At 40.2% G+C, this 18,722-nt stretch overlaps 1 protein-coding gene across 9 annotated transcripts in view; it reads left to right on the top strand.

Annotated features, from left to right (window-relative positions):
* The window catches only part of TSC2 (TSC complex subunit 2), a 37,927-nt gene that overhangs the window by 6,388 nt on the left and 12,817 nt on the right, over positions 1-18,722 (top strand). For 5 of the 9 annotated variants that reach the window (XM_068908199.1, XM_068908192.1, XM_068908190.1 and 2 more), the window contains exons 9-31: positions 331-456; positions 815-888; positions 1,250-1,376; positions 2,616-2,759; positions 2,833-2,970; positions 3,189-3,292; positions 4,086-4,167; positions 5,080-5,235; positions 5,539-5,655; positions 6,210-6,332; positions 6,663-6,769; positions 7,432-7,585; positions 8,640-8,762; positions 9,537-9,671; positions 10,316-10,505; positions 10,973-11,066; positions 11,400-11,502; positions 11,724-11,818; positions 14,389-14,520; positions 16,280-16,444; positions 17,089-17,241; positions 17,404-17,516; positions 17,901-18,122. In XM_068908199.1, coding sequence (XP_068764300.1) covers positions 331-456; positions 815-888; positions 1,250-1,376; positions 2,616-2,759; positions 2,833-2,970; positions 3,189-3,292; positions 4,086-4,167; positions 5,080-5,235; positions 5,539-5,655; positions 6,210-6,332; positions 6,663-6,769; positions 7,432-7,585; positions 8,640-8,762; positions 9,537-9,671; positions 10,316-10,505; positions 10,973-11,066; positions 11,400-11,502; positions 11,724-11,818; positions 14,389-14,520; positions 16,280-16,444; positions 17,089-17,241; positions 17,404-17,516; positions 17,901-18,122 — 2,977 coding nt within the window. The remainder of the gene's footprint in view (positions 1-330; positions 457-814; positions 889-1,249; positions 1,377-2,615; positions 2,760-2,832; positions 2,971-3,188; positions 3,293-4,085; positions 4,168-5,079; positions 5,236-5,538; positions 5,656-6,209; positions 6,333-6,662; positions 6,770-7,431; positions 7,586-8,639; positions 8,763-9,536; positions 9,672-10,315; positions 10,506-10,972; positions 11,067-11,399; positions 11,503-11,723; positions 11,819-14,388; positions 14,521-16,279; positions 16,445-17,088; positions 17,242-17,403; positions 17,517-17,900; positions 18,123-18,722) is intronic. The other 4 variants (XM_068908193.1, XM_068908191.1, XM_068908196.1 and 1 more) reach the window with 2 other exon arrangements.

Raw genomic sequence — 18,722 nt, 5'->3', positions numbered from 1 at the left:
ACCTGTTACAAACAAAGTGAGATGATCGAACTCTCATCGCCGTTTATCCCGGTTTTACAAAGGCGTTAGTACAAGGTTTGTGAGCCGTTGGGTCTCTTACACAAATAATTATTTAATTCTAAAACCAATGGAACGTAGCTAAATTTGATAAGGGAATCAGTTTTTAACAGTGCTTTTTGTGGTTTGCTTTTCATCCTACAATGATTTTAAAAGTCCCATGTTTGTATTCCCTTTGACTTCCAGAAAATTTCTTGGGTGTGTCAGGTTAATATTTCGCCTGCTTTGTTCCAAGAGAAATGTATAACCATTTTTAATTTCACTTTCCCAAAGATTTCCTTGCAAGTCCTTGATGCAGTTGTTTGCTATAATTGTCTGCCATCAGAGAACCTGCCAGTATTTATCATCACTTTGTGCCGTACCATCAATGTGAAGGAACTCTGTGAGCCATGCTGGAAGGTCAGAACTTTCTTGTAGTTTTGTTTTTTGATGAGGTCACTGTTTTGGCCTCAGAAATAGTGTCAGATGTGTCTGTGAACATGTGCCATAAATTTGTTTGGTTTTAAGAATAAATTAATGATTGTTTCAAGTATTTAAAGGATCAGTACATTGTTAGTGTAAGTTCTGTCATTTCCATGCAGTTTACCCATACTTTCCTCTCAGCTGGCATTGATAGGCTACTTTTTCTGTTGTGGCATGGAAATGGAAGCGCGCGTTTACTTTACCATAGGCCGTCATGGTTGGCCAGCTGACTGCATATTTAAGCTAATGAATGTTTTAACAATCGGATATTAAAGTGTTTGGTTTGAATTTGCAGCTTATGCGCAACCTTTTGGGAACCCATTTGGGACACAGTGCAATCTACAACATGTGCAGAATCATGGAAGACAGGTAAGGAAGCAGTATCCAACAAAACCCGAGGAACTCAGTACAGGTCCTGTCAAAATAGATAGGGAGTAAGTGACTTCAGAAGAGCAGGCTGAAAGTCCTGGTGCTTAGAAGTGAATTCTCTACCTAGATATGTTGCTGAACTGCTCCTTTTTTGAGCTTTTCTATATTTTTTGTGTTTTCCTTCATTTAAAACTGAAGTCATACCATGTGGTTTTCTGCTTTTAATATTTGTAAATTGCTGTGCAACGCCATGATATATAACAGTTGGCAATTCTTGTTGTGACAGCGCATATTTCTATTGAGTCTTCTGCGCTAAAATAGCTTTAGTTTAGTCTAAGACTTTCTTTCCATCTGCTCTTAGAGCTTACATGGCAGATGCAGCGCTGCTGAGAGGAGCTGTGTTCTTTGTTGGGATGGCCCTCTGGGGCGCTCATCGACTCAGTTCACTCAAGAATTCCCCAACGTCAGTGCTGCCTTCATTTCTCAAGGTAGGATTGGATGTTGGAGGGCCTTGATCAGGTATAGATTTGGACCTATACAAATCTATAGCGAAAGCTGTCCCCCCTACACCAGAGATCTTCGTCTGCCTGAAAGATGAAAGACAGCATTTGGATATGCTGGGTGAAGCATAGGGAGAAACAATGAAAGAACTGAGATCTCCTTGTGGAATATCTTTTTAAAAAAAAAAAAAAAAAAGGCAAATTTTACTATTCCGGCCAATAAATAAAATATCTATATTTTGGATGCATTAGCTTTAGAAATTACTCAAGAGAAAACCTCTCTTTCTAGCGTGTGGTACACAAATGTGAGGGAAAGAATCTGACTCGATGTGAAAGAAGAAGAGAGCTTATGACTTTTATTAAGAGAACAGATTTGTTTTAAATCTAGTTTTAAATGGAGACATTAGAGACTTAAGATTTCAGACGTTGTTTTCACATGCATATGTTTAAGGGAAACTAAAATTATATAGAGGAGAATTTCAGTATTTGACCAGAAAGGAATTATTGCTAGTGGTTGTACTGTAATTATATGTTCTCTCCCAGGTTACTTGATAAGTGCTTAGCGCTGCAGTTACTTAGAAGAGAGTTTCAGTGTCTGAGCAGAAAGAAGGTATTGCCAGAAGTTGTACTATAGTTTTATGCCCTCATCTAGGATACTTATTATTTGCTTAGCATGATGTTACATTGAGAGGGATCCTGATCTTTACAACCTCTCTTTAGGGGAAGACAAGGCTGAACTTGATCTATAAGTAATGAACCAGAAGTTGATTGCAGCAACAGCAGAAAGAAGACTTAGTTCCATCTATGCCTGTCCTACCGTACCTTTCATCTCTGGCTTATAAGATCTAGGAGAGAAAGATAATATTAAGTTCCACCTGTGATTTGATGTTTAAGGTTTGATCTGCATAGAGTTCTGTAGTTACTGTAGTCCTGTGTTTTCAGGAACAGCCTCAGGGCTCTCTTTAAGATTTTCTCATCCAAGTGCATCAAGCGGGAAATACTAGCTTTAACCCTACGTGCCTGCTCCTTAAAAGGAGGCTGTATTTGACATCTGATCTACAGCTGCTTGCAGCAGTGCATAACTGCGCTTTATAAAATGGTTCTTTGCTTTGGTCTTTGTGTATAGACTTGGATCTCCAGCTAACTTCCTAGTGAATAAGATGTTTCATTTGAATTCAGGACCACTGCTTTCCAATTGTTAATTGACTGAAGCACCTTGTATTCCAGGCTATGACGTGTCCCAATGCAGTTGTGTCTTATGAGATAGTTCTGTCCATAACACGTCTAATAAAGAAGTATGGGAAGGAGCTGCAAGCTGTAACATGGGATATCCTTTTGGACATCATGGAGCGATTACTCCAACAGCTGCAGGTGAGTGTTGAGCCTATCGTGACATTCTTTTACTCAGAAGACCTCGTCCTAAATGTTTTTGTTTCTGCTTCAGAGTCTAGAGAGCCAAGAACTGAAGTCCATTGTACATGATCTTTTGACTACGGTAGAAGAACTCTGTGACCAGAATGAATTTCATGGCTCTGAAGAGAGATTTTTTGAGCTGGTGGAAAGATGTGCTGATCAGAGGCCGGTAAGACTTTCCTTATTATCTTTGTCCTTTATTGTCAGTTGCAACTGTTTTGTTACCTGGTACAGTTTAAAGTTGGGAGTCCTAAAATAGTAAGTCGTTAGAAAACCGCAGCAAAGATTTACCATCCGTATGAGCCTTGTTCTCAGAGGGAGGGGAAATAAATGGCTATATTGTATTTGCTTATACGCTAAAAACATTTCTTAATCTTTCAATAAAAGGAATCTTCAGTATTAAACTTGATAACCTACAGAGCTCAATCCATTCATCCTGCCAAAGATGGCTGGATTCACAACCTGCAGATGTTAATGGAGAGATTCTTCAGGTACGAAAACATAACTTTATGAACACAAGGCCCTTTCAAATGTTTTTTACCACCTTTCCATGTTTAACAATTTTATTTTCTGAAGCTCTAATGTTAGTAAAGACTGTTAAGAAGTATGGTAGTTGTAGGGCACAGTATACGAAAGGATTTTATTTGAGAGAAGAAAAATTTGCACAGAGTTATTTATCCTTCCTTTTTTTCTTTATTTCTGTTGGAGGGTACTATTCTAGTTAACTTAGGCTGTTACATAGTCCATTGTACATCTTATACTTCTGACGCCAAACAAGACTTTCCTATTAAGCATCAGGGCTGCACTTGGTTACACAATATTAAAGTAATATCTCGTTTTTTTTTAATTGACATTCCTAAAGAGTATTCTTATGCTACAAAATATCAACATACGGCAATAAAAAACTTTTGTGTCATCTGCGAAATGTTGCTGAAGAGCAATTCTTCCTCTGTGCTATAGGCATGGTTTTAAGTTTGCTTAAAACCAAGCCAAAGCAGTTGTTCTGCTGACATGTGCTTCCTGGTTTGGAGTGGAAGTGAAAAAACTGCAGTTAAAGGTTTTTAATAGTAGTATAAGTTTTATCAGGGTTTCAGTTTTCAAATTTTTTTGAATCTGTTTTCATATGTAGGGACATGTAACTGAAGACTCAACTGCTTTCTGACGGTTGCTGTTCTATCTCAAAAGAAGTTTGTTAGTTTACTTTAATTTTCCTTTCCTCTTCCTCCCTCCTCCTTAACAGCAACTTTTGTTTTATTCATTTTGACTTTACTTTTTGCATTTTAGGAATGAAAGTCGTAGTGCTGTTCGTATTAAAGTTCTGGATGTCTTGTCCTTTGTTCTGAGTATTAACAGACAGTTCTATGAGGTGTGTATTGATCCATTTCTAATAATTACATGTGCGTTCTTAGGTGCACAGGAAAGGTTTTGGTGGAGCTTCTTCTGTGGTGTGCTTCAAGTCTTCTTTGCCACACTTGAAGAATGCACCAAACTATGCTTTAAATGTTGCATAAAACAAAGAAGTACTATGGGATTTTTGTAGAATGGCTTGCCTTTTAATTGTCCTTAGTTGGTAAAGGCATATGGTACCTGTAGTGGGAGCTCCCGTGAAATGTTCTGATGACATGCCGTGTTGTGTATTCCCTTCCCTGTTTTAAGATCATTAATTGCATATACATTTTTTGTTTTAGAAGAACAGAAAGTTGGAGTGGAAATGCAAAGTTTCTTTAAAAGCTTTATTTGTAAAAAGGTGAGGTCTGGGCACAGTCTGACGTGAACAGGTTGCCTTGTCTTGGTGCTTCCAGTTTTACTGCAATCCAAGGTGGAGGCTGTCTGAGAGAGCAGTTGCTCGTGAGCTCTGAGGGTGTCTTCAGCTCCTTGGAATGAATCCAGGGCATGTCAGATGATAGGAAGTGGCAGAGGTGCTTCTTATATTCCTTGAAGACTTCTGAAAATATGTTGCAGTCTCATGTTTTCTGTCTCTCTCAAAAGAAAAAAAAGGCTTAGAAATCCCTTGTGAACAGTCTATCTGAGTCTAGGCTTTAAAGCCTGTAGGACAGATGAAAACCAAAACATTAAATCCAAGTTCAACAGAAGTCATAAATATTTGTCTCGTAACATACAAAAATGCTTAACTAGACTGAAGAGGAACAATCAAGGAACCAATCAGTTGGGGAGCAGAGTATCAGTGTTCTTTCATTTGTAACTGTTTCTCTTTTACATGCTCATTGAACAACTGACAGCAAAATATTGAGGCTTATTAAGGTCTATCCTCTTGCAGGAAGAGCTGATTAACTTGGTTGTGATCTCTCAGCTGGCTCATATTCCAGAGGATAAAGACCATCAAGTCCGAAAACTGGCCACTCAGCTACTTGTAGACCTGGCTGAAGGCTGCAACACACATCACTTCAACAGTTTGCTTGATATCATAGAAAAGGTGAGGCAGAGTCTGGTCAACTGTAGCATCACTGTAGCTTTCTTCTTACAGTGACTGAGGAAACTAACCCGTAAGGTTCAGCAGGATATTGTAAGATGATTACTGGGCTTTTTCAGGATGCAGGCGTGGCGTGCAGAGTGGGAGAGAGGCTTAGAAACCCTATCAGTGCACATCCAAGCTACCTGGCAGTGCTTGCAGGATTTCCAGCAAGGATGACTTGTGATCTTCTCTGACCTCCTAGGATGGAATTAAAAAAAAGCTGGGCTGCAGATTCAAAATGTGTGTTGCTTTTCTTTTTAAAAGGTGGCTGCACATTCTCTCTCATCTCCTTCTGAACTGGAAGAGAGGGACTTGCTATCATATTCAGCCTCTTTAGAGGATGTCAAGACAGCAGTTCTTGGACTCCTGATAATTCTTCAGGTAACTGCTGCAGGCTGTTTAACACGCCTTCTTCAGAACAGTCTGCTGGACTTGGCTTTTTAGATAACCGTTTTCTCACTAGCAAAAGTTCTGCCTTCTAATTTGTCCATGTCTTAATATTTAACTCTTGTTTTAGTGACTTCGTTTCCTTTTGGGTACTGTATGTCTGTTTGTTAAACGTTTTATTTTCTTAATTTCCACTGTGCAGTGAATATGAGCGCACTTTCATGTTAGTGTGAATGACAGATGGGTTCATAAGCTGCAGCAGAAGGGGAGTGGTTCATAATCTGTAATAAGATCTACTGTGTTTGGGTAGCCATGTCCTGAGGTATGGTTAAGCACTGGTGAAGAGTTAGTTATTCTGACTGCTGCCCTTCTGAAACCAGACAGTGTTGCTCTGGAGTCTCTCTCTGCAGAGGTTCTGGCTAGACCCATCTGTTCATCTTGCTTTCAGGAGCTACTCTTGGCTGGGTGTCCTTGAATTCTCAGTGTAGATATGCATTTCTGAGTAAGGTTTCAGTCTGCCTTTTGACTGTGTTTCTGTTCCTCTGTAGACAAAACTCTACAGCTTACCTGCCAGCCATGCAATGCGGGTGTATGAGATGCTGATTCATCATGTCCAACGTCATTATATATATGCATACAGCCTTGCTGTTGCTAGCAGCATCAGATTGCAGGTATGAGCAGTAGCCCATGCTTTCAGGTGGAGAGCTGCATGTTGTCTTTGGGATTCTTGGGTAGCAGGTGGGGATTGTGTTCTCTAGAACCATATTTGCAGCTACAGGAACATGAACTATATCAGAAGTAGAGTCAAATATACCTTGGCTAACAGGATTGTGCACGTGTACCATAACACCAGAAGCGATGACTTCAAGCGATCACTGCAGAACTTTACTCACAGCATCTAAAGAAAATAAAAATCACTTTGTACCTGCAAGAGTATCAGAGGTGAGAGAGTATTCCACTGGCTTGAGTTTTGAGTTATTCCACTCTCTTCTCTATTGCAGGTATTTGATTTCCTGCTCATGCTTCGAGCTGACTCTCTCCACCGTCTCGGCCTTTCCAACAAGGATGGAGCAGTGAGATTCAGCCCTTATTGTCTGTGTGATTTTGTGTAGGTTTTTCATTGCATTTAGCAAATGCCATTAGGAAAAATATTTGGCATTCTTGCAAGAGTTTAATAGTCCATCAGTAGCAATCTCCAGTTTTTCTAAATACTCCAAATCCTGATGAATCTGCTACCAGACGTTATCTGTAGTTAGAGCTTAGAATGGTCTTGACTAATCATTCATTGGTCAATTGCTCTTGCAAACCATTTGTCTGCAGAGCTCTTGATCTCAGACATGGAATTTCTGTTGTTGTTTCACAAAGCTTCACAAAAATATTTGCAATTTCCAGCCTGAAACCAGTTTTAACATTAAAGTTTGATTAAATGATTTGTACAAATCTGGCTGTTTTTAGTTTTATAGCCTGGTCTGAATTTTTTTTTTTTTTTTTTTTTTAGTTTTACCTCTTTTAGTAGAAACCTGAAAAATAAATTTGGTAGGGGCCTGGATAGAGAAAGCTTTGTCCTGACCAGACCAACATGTTCTTGCTCTCCCTCTTTTTGTCTTCTTGGCAATCTTGTGGGGGTTTTTTAATTGAAAATGCTGTTTATGTTGCTGTTTGGTTGTCAAACTAGCTACTAAATAGAGTACCATTGTAGGTCACATGAATAGGCTGTTCTGATCTTGATTTTGCATTTCATTTTTTTTTTTCTGCCTTTCCATGTTGTAGAGAAGCAGAGAAGAGGGCTTCTGAGAAAAAGCCTACTGGTACACTCTCTCCACCTTCAGGAAGTCCCAGTGTGCCTTCCCAGAATGCTACCATTCGTATAGGGCATTTGCCATACTCAATGGTCTTTGGTGTCCTTCTGCAGTGTTTGAAGCAAGTATGTCCACTGTTGATGAGTGTTGTCATATTCATGTGAAATATGTCAATTTAAACTGATGGAAAACTCAGTTCTTTACATTAAGAATTGGGAATTTAAGTATTAATTTAGCTTTTTGAACTGGCTAATTTACTTGTATCTTTAAATCTATTCACCATAGATCCTTAAAAAATAAAGGCTTTCAGATATTCCAATCTTGGAAGATATTTCAAGATATTTTAAGAAATATTTTAAGAAATCTTGGAGACTAAGTGATCATTTCCTAGTTGATGTTCTAAGGAGATATACTCCATTTTAAAGGATGGAATGAGGCAGATGTGACACGTTACATGCTTTTAAAATTTTTAGAGGTAAATGCTATTCTGGCTAGAGAGTGCTATCCGAGAGTATCTAAATAATGTGTGAAAAGCAAGACTTAATTCTTCCTTCATAGACAGAACCTATGTGTAATTGTGGAACTTTCCAACCACCAGTGGGAGCACCAGTTCAGCTCTTCAGAAACTAAGCAAGGCTTTCATTACACTCTGCTTCAGAACAGACAAAGGGAAAAAATGTATTTGTTCAACATAGATCAAAAAATTATCCTATTTCTGCAAGCAGTTGAAATTAAAAGAAAGCCTTCTCTTGCAAATTTTTGAAGTATAATGAGAATTGATGCATCTTTTATTTGCTAATGAACTGTACATGTCAATTGCCCATTAGTACTGTCTTTGGACATTGTCGCATTCTGAGAGGGCGTCTTGCTCTGGAAGTTAATTTGTACTAGTGGTTAGGATTGTTGAATTCTGGCTCTGCCTGGTTGAGCTCAGTCAGATCTGAATAGCAGTTATCTTTCAGTTTGCAGTGCCAATGTTGCACCTAGGGCTGGATAAAACATAGGCAGTAGCCTGTGACAGCTAAATGTCAGTTCTTATGTTGCTACTGTGGCAAGACATACACCTGCCCTAGAAAACAGCATATTGTCTGAAGTTTGAGTGGTCTTACTTTCAAACTGAATGGAAATCATAGGAAAATTTTCCACCTTAAAGCTCCCTAACGTTTTCTTTCTTTCCAGGAGACAGATTGGAAGGTGTTGAAGTTGGTCCTCAACAAGTTACCAGAATCCCTCCGCTATAAAGTGCTCTTCTTAACCTCTCCTTGTAACATAGACCTTCTGGCCTCTGCACTGAGCTACATGGTAATACCATGTGCCCCACTGATACATAATCACCAGATCCTTAGTTTGCTTGAGGGTTTTTTGTTTCAATGTAATGTTTGGAAGATAAGCGTGTTTGTCAGTCCTCACTCCCCTTCCCTTTATATGAAGGTTGTTTTAAATGTTTAATTACAGCGGGAGAGAGAATATGTATACGCATGTACATATATTATATATATTTGTGTGTATGCGCACATGTATACATGTACAAGTTATATACATGTGTGTGTTTAGATGTATACACACTGTGTGCATACACACACACACACACACACACACAAAATATGTACACGCATACACATAGGTGTGAGAGAGAGCAAGCAGTTTTGTCCTGTACTCCTAAGCCTCTCTTCCTAGCAGACTTTCTCCAAGGACTGTGCTCTGTAAAAACTATGTACTCTTTCATGGCGAAAGAGATCCCAAAACCAGATTCTCTTTGGAGATTAGCATGTGTTTGTATTTGTCTCTTCCTGCATTTTTGAAGGCAATAGAGGTACCGTCTCTAGGTTGTCTCTGTGTTTACATGATGCTGTTAAAGTGGAGCCCTGCAGAACTTTTGTCCAAAACTGGTTAAGAGAATTACTTTTATTATTATTGCTAAAACTGTGCTCCCAGCAAGTCTAGCTTGCAGAACACTGTCTGTAAATAGTAAAATTGTAAAATGTTTTAAAATGGAGCTATAGGCCCTGCCTTTCAGCTGCATTTTAGAGGATATTTTTAGCATGAGGTATTCTAACTTAACGTGTGATTTATCAGCTCACAGACAAAAAGACTACTGACAGGCTCCATGGTACCCCAGAAGGCTTCTCTCGCACTGATTTGCATCTGGCTGTGGTTCCAGTACTGACAGCATTAATATCTTATCATAATTATCTGGACAAAGCTAAACAGGTACCAGGGAAGTAACAGGCTGTGGGGGAACAGGGTCTGAGCCTGTATAGTAAAGAATTTTCTCATACTAGACAATTAGGATTCTAAAATGCAAGGAAGCACTTTCTTCTTCTGTTACAAATAGTTGCATCTACTGTTTTTGAGGTGGAGGGGGATTACAAAATACTTCACTAACTTTGTGCAGCAGTAACTGTCTGGCTAGTTGGTTTCACTGATCTGCATCCACACCTGTCTCTCCCTCGTAGGCTCCTGAATGACTTTACCCTCTGCTGAAAGACTCTGATAGATATAAAAATAAACATAAAAATAGAGCAGAGAGACACAAAATGCTCCTAAAGAAGCGTTTGATACATCTGTGGTTTGATCAGAAACTGAAGTAATGATTTCTAAAACTTCTACCTGGTTAAAGTCCCCTCTTAGGGTTTTGGTTTAGGATACAGGGATATCTGCGACACTGTTTAGGGTTTCAGTGACTACTCTAGTGCGTTTTGGGTAAAAGTTTGTGTGTATCGATCACGCAGGCTTGCCGTAGTGATACCTTGCAAGGCATTCTGAAATGCTAAGTGAAGTCAGGGAGTAGTATATCACAGATTTTTTCTTTCACTGTATCATGACTTTTTTTTTTTTTCTTTTTACTCTTCTAGCGCGAAATAGTGTATTGCCTGGAACATGGTCTTATTTATCGCTGTGCAAACCAGTGTGTTGTGGCGCTCTCTGTCTGTAGCGTCGAGATGCCTGATATCATTATAAAGGCACTTCCTGTCTTAATAGTCAAGTTAACCCACATTTCTGCTACTGCCAATATGGCAATCCCTCTCTTAGAATTTCTTTCAAGTAAGTTACAGTGTTCTACATTTGATCTTCTGTAGTTGTAAATGTCTTTTTAAACTGAATACGGTTATTTTGATTATGTTAGTCAAGTGCATTGCATTGTAATGGTTTCTTGTATTTTGGTATTGCAGTTGCACAATTATCAAGATGTAAAAGTTTGATCATCTTGTTTGTTACTGTTTTCTCTACTAAAGGCAGTTGCACACAATGGAAAAAAAAAAAAGAGGCATGCTTTGTGCAATGCAGTCATACAGTTACGGCATATATGAAGCTGTTCTCCCTGCCTTGCTGCTTGTAACTTAAATAGTGTGATCATGGAATTACAGCATGATGTCAACTTTCATGTCGGCTGATGATTTAGAAGAAACAAAACAATTGAGACTAAACTGAGTTGTGTAGCGAATAGCTTACCTTCAGACTTAACCCGTTTCTTTTGTTGTTATTTGTTTGTTCTCCTTGACCGGTTCCAGCTCTGGCGAGACTGCCTCACCTTTACAGGAACTTTGCAGCAGAGCAGTATGCTAGCGTGTTTGCCATCTCCCTTCCATACACAAACCCTTCCAAGTAAGTTCATAGCCAAATATACTTCTTAATTTTGTTCTCTTCTTCCTCAGTTGTAAAATGAAGTGAATGAGACATGCTTTCTTTTGTAGTGCTTGGGTCAAGGTTATTTATGGGATGTTGCTCATCCTGCTATCTTCAGGCTTTTGCTAAAGGAGGGCCATGTTCACCTTGGAGAAAATATCTGTTTAAACTGAACTCTGAGGTTTTTTTCTTTAAGCTTGTGTAAACTAACAGTTGTATTTCCCTGGCAGAAAAATCCCTCTGTTCAATCCTGGAATAGGAGGTCTTCAAATTGCGGCATTAAACTCTGTGGAGATCTTTCTGCTGTTTTAGGTTTAACCAGTACATTGTTTGCCTCGCCCATCACGTGATAGCTATGTGGTTCATTCGGTGTCGACTTCCCTTCCGGAAGGACTTTGTCCCTTATATTACAAAGGTAATGGATACTACTGAATCTAACAATGCATAATAAAAATGACAACTTGAAAACTGATTGAGCAGTATAAAGGTTCTGTCAGAAACCCGAAAGTTTCTTCTTTTCTTGTCAACATCTTTTTCCAAACCAAATGTGAGTTCTTGGGCATTGGCCCATGACTGCAGTTTTTCAGCTGTGAGTCCTAATCATTCAAACCATTGTCTCTTTGTCTGAATCGGCAGGGTTTGCGCTCAAATGTCCTCCTCTCCTTTGATGACACGCCAGAGAAGGACAGTTTCAGGGCTCGTAGTACAAGCCTGAATGAGAGGCCGAAAAGGTAAGTTGTATTTGGCTCCAGTAGGGTCATGTGTTCCCTGTTCTAGTACTCACACCCTTTCTTGTGTTTTTCTGAAGGAGGCTGGGTTTAGTTATCCAAAAATCTGACAGTGCATTTAAGCAAGCAAAGTAAACCTCTTTAGGTCAGGGAATTGATTGGTGAAAGACACACGTAGGCTGGCAAGAAACTGGAATCAAATTAAGCCGACAGTGTCAGAGTGCATATGAGGGTATCCCTGGCTGTTATATTACCTTTTATGGTAAGGTGTGGGGCTTGTTATTTTATCTATTTATTTATTTTTGAAATAAGTTCTTTCAGGTTGATGTGTGTCAGTACAGTGCTACCTGAAGTAAGAGAGAAGGGAATGGCTACCTTCATATTGATAGTGTTAACTCCTTTTAATCACCTGTACTCACCTGTAATACTCACCTGTAATGAGTATTCAAATGATTGTCAGAGAAATTGTTATGATTAGCAACGTGGGTTATGATTAGCAACATTGAGTGAGCCAATGCTGTGTTTTTCCATAGTGTTATCTATCAAGTCAGTGTACGGGGAAGGGGGCAGGGGGATATCTGTATATCTGGATTGCCTGATCCTGGATGGAATTTTGAAACCAGTATGTCAGTTCAATGCGAAGCCTTGATGTCCTTAGAAATAAGAATGTACCTTGCCAGCAGGGCGTCAAAGTAATGTTTGCAGAGATGGGAGAATGTTGCTTGGAAAGCATTCAGGGGGTCTCCAATATCCTTTTACCTGCAGCGCTTACCTAAATTGGTTCACTTAACTTGCTTCAGTGTTTATGTGCAGTGAGCATACAGTGGTATTTGAACCCTGGGGAAAGTGCCTCTACTTTAACTGCAAGGCTCAATGAGTACCTTGCAATGAAAAAACACCATCCTTGCCCTTGTGCTATAGCTGTAAACCCTGTTTTGTGTTTTCATCTATCCCATCTCCTCTGCTTTCATTCAGAAATTTGGAAGAGATGCCTTTTGCCACTTGTCTCTCAAGTTAGAATTTCAGCTGATCTTTTTTCAGAACCTATTTAATTCAACCCGGTTGGAATACTACTGTATCTAAAGGCTATTGCTTTTGCTAACACTGTTGGATCACTTTCCATAGCATTCTCTGTTAAGGACTGTAAGCTGTACTCAGGCAGCAGCTGAAGTGCCAGAGCAGCAGTGATGCCACTGCCTTCAAGTGTATCTGAGTTTAGATTGTGGTGAAGTGAGAGAGGAAACAGCTTCTAGCAGATATCTGTTCCTTTGCTTGAGAAACCCTTATTTAGTTTTCACTCTCTAAGTTCAAAAAAGCATTTATGTGCCCTAGCTAAGGGTGTTGCAAGAGATCAAGAAGGTTTCCGAATGGCATGGTGTTGGTGGAGATGATTATCTCGGAGTATAGGCTTTTGCTCTCTGTGGTCACATCTCCAGCTGTGGCCAAAGTGTAATCTATCAAGGATCACTGGGAGGAGAAGGGGAAATAAATTCTGATCCCTGCAAGTGACTATCTGAACTGTGTAATCATTCGCTGAAGGAGAACTGCCAATAAGTCGTGTTTAGAAAGAGCCGGAGGGGTTAAATAAGTATTTGCATTTCTTGTACACTGATATGAGATGGTGGGCCAACTGTGTGTCCAAATTAGTACTCAGCCAGGCATGTATCTCGCTGTGACTAATTAAAGTGTCTCTTCGATGTTAATTGCTGTCTCCCACATGTAATTGGCACCTGACAGTGTGAAAGCTTATCTTTGTTTCTGTTCCAGTTGAAAGTCAAATGGGTTTCCTCAAGCCACCTGAAATAAGATTGACAGAAAAGCATCATGCAGTCAGCAACAGCCAAAAGGGTATTTGTCATCTTGCCGTTTCATCCGTACAGTGCAAGAAGGGTCAGCCTCCTTCAGGAGGGCTGAATCTCCCCTCATGTCCCAAGATCTGAGCTAAGGGGGACCTCTGACTGACCCTGGGAGGTTTAGCAGTGCAGATGTTTGTGATTCAGGGTGTAAGCCTGTGTCCAGGCTAGGCCTAGCAGTGTAGAGACGGCCTGACAGAGTCCTGTGTCTCTCGGAAGAACGTGCTGCTATCTAGTGTTGGTAAGGCATTTTAGGATCTTGGGATCTGGTCTCTATGGAAGTAGTCAATTTGTAGCTGTTCTGAAATGGTGAGTTAGAGTAACACAAGAGGTGGCTGAAATGCGCAAAACTTCTCAGACCTGAGAAATTCGTGCCAAATTTGCATTCAGATGCTTTTGCTTTTGCCTTTATTTAAGACAGTGCAGTATTCCAACTGTCATTTCAATCAGTTTTTGTTTTAACTTGTACTAATTTCATTTGTTTTGTAGCACGTTTAAAATCTTGTTTTCAAAATGTGGTTTGTCTTTTTAATGCTTTCAGCTCTGCTTGTTTGTATGTTTTAATTTTTGTTTTCCTTTTTTGGCATTTGTTTTATTTTATATCACCCTCCGGGATCCCCCAATATTGACCCTGTGACCTGTGACCTTTCAACCTACATCCCTACAATGATTTCCTCCCTTCCTGTGACCTCTTTTGGGGCTTGGTGCTTCTCCACCTAGTAGTTTAAGACTAGCCAAAAATGCAAAGCAAGGCTTGAATAACTCTCCTCCAGTGAAAGAGCTGAAAGAATCTTCTGCAGTTGATGCCTTCCGATCCCGCAGCATCAGTGTGTCTGAACATGTGGTCCGCAGGTAGAGGCACTTTAAATGGGGAGAATCCAAGAGCAACTCAGCACTTGGAAATATTACTGCAAGGGTGGGTGGAAACAGGGTGGATTTGCATGTGGGATGCTTGCATGACTTCATTAGGCTATGAAAATCTGGTCTTAGTCGCAGTCTAGGTTTTGGGAAAGTATCATGGATATCCCATGGCTTCCCAGTGCCAGCTGTTGGATTATCACATCACACTCTGTGTTGGGTATGTTTACTTTGCCCTGTTCTCTGATGCTCTAGCAACAAAAATTTCCATTCCAAACTAAAGATGGTGCAAAGGAGAAAAAAAAAGAAAAAAGGAAAGAAAAAAGAAAAAGGTTGCATTCTGTACAAATGAGAATCCTTGTTTAAAAGCTCACTAAAACTTTGGCCTTCCAGGAAGTGACTTGACATGGGAGGGTCTTGATATTCTGCAAACTTATGTGCCAGCCCTCCTCCCAAACTGAGAAATAGTTTGAGCCCTAGTATGGGACTTGTTCTTTGAGGTAAAGGGAGCTAACGGAAGTATTTTAGACTAAAGTAACTGACTGTGAAACCTTAGCTTATATCTCTACAGAGCAGTGAAAGGTGAAATGTATGCTCAGCTCACGAATCTAGTGCTTTCATGACAAAAGAAAACAACTTTTGATCATGGGCATTGATTTGCTCTCATGAAAGATGAACATTTATGCTAGTTTCTTAAATATCTTAAGATCTCTTCCCTTGAACGTTAAATTGCTGTCTATAGCATGTTAGTTGAAAATCTGAACTTGGAGATTTGTGCTTTAATCTAAAGGTAATATATTTCCTGCTATCAGAATTCCTGCTAGTAGAATTGTATTGCCTGTATTTGTACTTTTGATTATATTTTACTTGGGGGAATGACACTGAAGTGACTGGATTGTGCATATACTTCTGGCACTTCATTCTCTAATGTCCCTATTAATGTATTACTAACTCTCTTCTCTCGTATTTGTATGTAAATTGTAGCAACTAAAAGTTGGGATAACTACCCTTAATCATGACAAAGAAGTTCCCATGCCGTGAAAATTTGGCCATACCTCAACTTAGCTTGTATTACGATGGCACAAGGAGTCGTCTTTGTAAAATTGCTACAGCCCAGCCAACTATTGCAATTGATTGTTTCAAATTGCATTCCTAACTCAGTTAGTTTGAAGGCAGAATTGCTCTCTATTGTTGTGCGGATGTACTGTTCAGAGTGCAATTTTTTTTCTATTTCAAATTAAATTAAGTTTTACCTACCAGTTGAATTTGTTTGGGGGGGGGGGGGGGAAATAAAAATATGTGAAGGATGCAACAGAGAAAAAAGCAAACCACAGCATTATAATTTATGGCTCATGGGCAACATGTTGCCTGGGAAACTCTGCAGGTTGTTTATGTCATGGAACGCTTGCCCTCACTGTAGATTAGCAAATGCAAAGCATGGTGCTGCCACTTGCTCTTTGATTGGTGCAGTTGCCCATGAGTCACCCAACATCACTAGTCTGGCATAGTCAGGACATTTAAGTATTTCTCAATCTCTTGAGGTAAAATGTACGTTCTACGGTGACAATCTACAAAGCACAATATGACGGTGATCCAAAAATATCTTGACTATATTCTGGGTTTAATGTTTGGCTACCTCTCTCTATTCTGGCAAATGCATGTATTGCAGGTTGCTTTGCATCTTACTATCTTTTGGGTGACAGGGACAAGCATTTTGCAATGTGATCTGTCAGTTGGAAACATTCTCTTCTAGTCGGATACAAACATCCATCACTAGTTCAAGCCTGGGCTCTGCAGATGAAAATTCAATGGCTCAGGCTGATGATAATTTAAAAAATCTCCATCTGGAACTCACCGAGACCTGTCTGGATATGATGGCCCGATACGTCTTTTCAAACTTCACTGCAGTGCCTAAGAGGTAGGGGTCAGTCACTGGCCATAGGAGAGATGTTTTTGTTTGAGGTTCACATTTCACCTTGTCAGTAGAAAATTACTGTTACACACCTGAGATTCTGGCAGACCCAGGCTCTTCAGCTGTTCCTTGCAGATAAAATCTGGATTAGCTAAATAAGAAGTTAGATGAGAGAACTCCATTGAAGCCACCAGCCAACCAGCCTTTGCCTCAGCCTTGTCCAAAAGGAGATGTACTGTGTAGACTCCAGTGGCATGCTGTCTCTGAGTAGTGGTTTGCTCTAGTTTCTTGCTGGATAATCACCCTCTTTGCAACAGAACTGAGTGTCATGCCAGCTGGCATCAAATCAAGGGCATTTACTTGTCTTGCTAATCCCTCCCAGAAGGAGGCCTGTAGCTCAAACAAGGCTACTTTCCATACTGCTCTATAACACGTGTCCGGGAGTGTTTCAGCAGTATTGATACTAAAGTCAGCTCATCCCTTATCCTTGTGGATAATGTGTACGTTGATTGGGAGGGGTGGTGTCTAAGTTAAAAGACACCAGAAAAAGAAGGAAAGCAGTATCTCCTACATAGTTACAGAAAATGTTGCCTGCATAGCCTCTCTACTCTGCAGCCTGAGAGCTGTGTTCACCACAAATGTGTTTCTAGGTCTCCTGTGGGCGAGTTTCTGTTGGCTGGAGGAAGGACAAAAACATGGCTGGTTGGTAACAAGCTAGTGACTATCACTACAAGTGTTGGAACAGGGACAAAGTCCCTGCTTGGCCTAGACTGCGGAGAGCTCCCAAGCAGCACAGAATCAAGGTATGCTTTGCTTCTTTTTCTAGAAATACCCACCTAGCAAAGTCAGTTAAACCACTGTTATGCCAAATCTCTTTAGGCCTTCCTCTTAACTAGAGAGGACTGTCATATTTGTCCAGCATGACTGATTGCTTTCTCAGTATCTCCCTTCTTCTTTTTCCACAGCTCAGACCCTGTTTTGCAAGTCAGACAAACTAAAGAAGCTCCAGCAAAACTAGAATCTCAAGCTGGGCAGCAGGTTTGCAGAAGCTCTCGCAACAGAGTCAGATCCATGTCTGGTAAATTCCTATCCTGGAGTCTTATAGCTGCTGTTGGGTCTGAGTAGTAGGCTTGACTTAGGTGTCAACTAATCTGAGAATCTGGGCCTATCTTGTATTTAATAGTGGGCAAGTAGCAGCAGCTGTTGGCCTCGGGAGGTGCTTCTCAAGCTTGCTTCTCCTTGTAGGAAGCTTTGGCAGTTGTTTAAGTGGTGAGCGTTTGCAGTGAGAATCACCCGTATTTAGCTAGCCTCATGGTTTAAAAGAAACACATTCAAAGTTCCTGTAAGTTCCTAATATTTTGAGCGCAGGCGCTAGAAGAGCTCCAAAGACTTACTATTTTTGAGGTGTTTTTAGTGGTAGCTAAACATGGCTCTCCTTTCTGCTTTGTGCTTCTCCTGCTAGGTGGTCATGCCTTACGTGTTGGTGCCTTAGACAATTCAGCCTCCCACTTCCCCAGTGGCTCAGCTTCCCAAGGGATACAGAGTCCTCCTGCTCCTACATCTCGAACAGAGAAGACAAATCCTGCTGCACAGACACCTCTGCAAAAAGAAAAAGCAAACTTAGCTGCATATGTCCCTCTGCTGACACAGGGCTGGGCAGAAATCCTAGTGCGCCGACCCACAGGTATTCTTTACCTGAGTGTGGAGTAGAATTTTGGCTAGCGAAGACACTGGAGCCGGATGAAGAGGAAAAAAAATCTATATTTAGTGCAAATCTCTTCTACTGCATAGACTCTTCTGCCTCTTGAAATTAATACATCCTCTACTTGATTCTTTGCAAACATTTTTTAGTGTTTTAAAGCTGCAAAAAAAGACCAGTGAAAAGATTGAAGTAAGGACTGATATTTGTAGATTAAGTGCTTTTACAGAAATAGAGGCAGACGATATCAGTCCTACTTTGTGCCTCCTGTTTTTACACTGCCCTGTGTTCTTTCCTGGAAATCTGTCTATGCTGTGTTTTAGCATCCCATCCTAGGGGATGAATTAGGCTTATAGCTAAAGTATTTGCCTAGTTGCATCTGCTGTTAGGGAAAGAGTAACAAGAGATGCTGAAGGTTAAAGTTCCTGGACAGTGTGTTCCAAAACATAAATCGGGAATTGTCCATTTCAACTGGAAGCTGCTTCATGAGAAAATAGCTGGAATGATCTAGTATCATTAATTAAAATATGTGAGTGTTTTGAATGCCTTTTGGGAGTCTGCTGTGGTGATGAGTTACCAGTGATG

The sequence above is a fragment of the Struthio camelus genome, chromosome 15 (genome assembly GCF_040807025.1).
Source record: "Struthio camelus isolate bStrCam1 chromosome 15, bStrCam1.hap1, whole genome shotgun sequence".
In the NCBI taxonomy this organism is placed as follows: Eukaryota; Metazoa; Chordata; class Aves; order Struthioniformes; family Struthionidae; genus Struthio; species Struthio camelus.
This window is presented reverse-complemented; position numbering and strand designations above follow the sequence as displayed.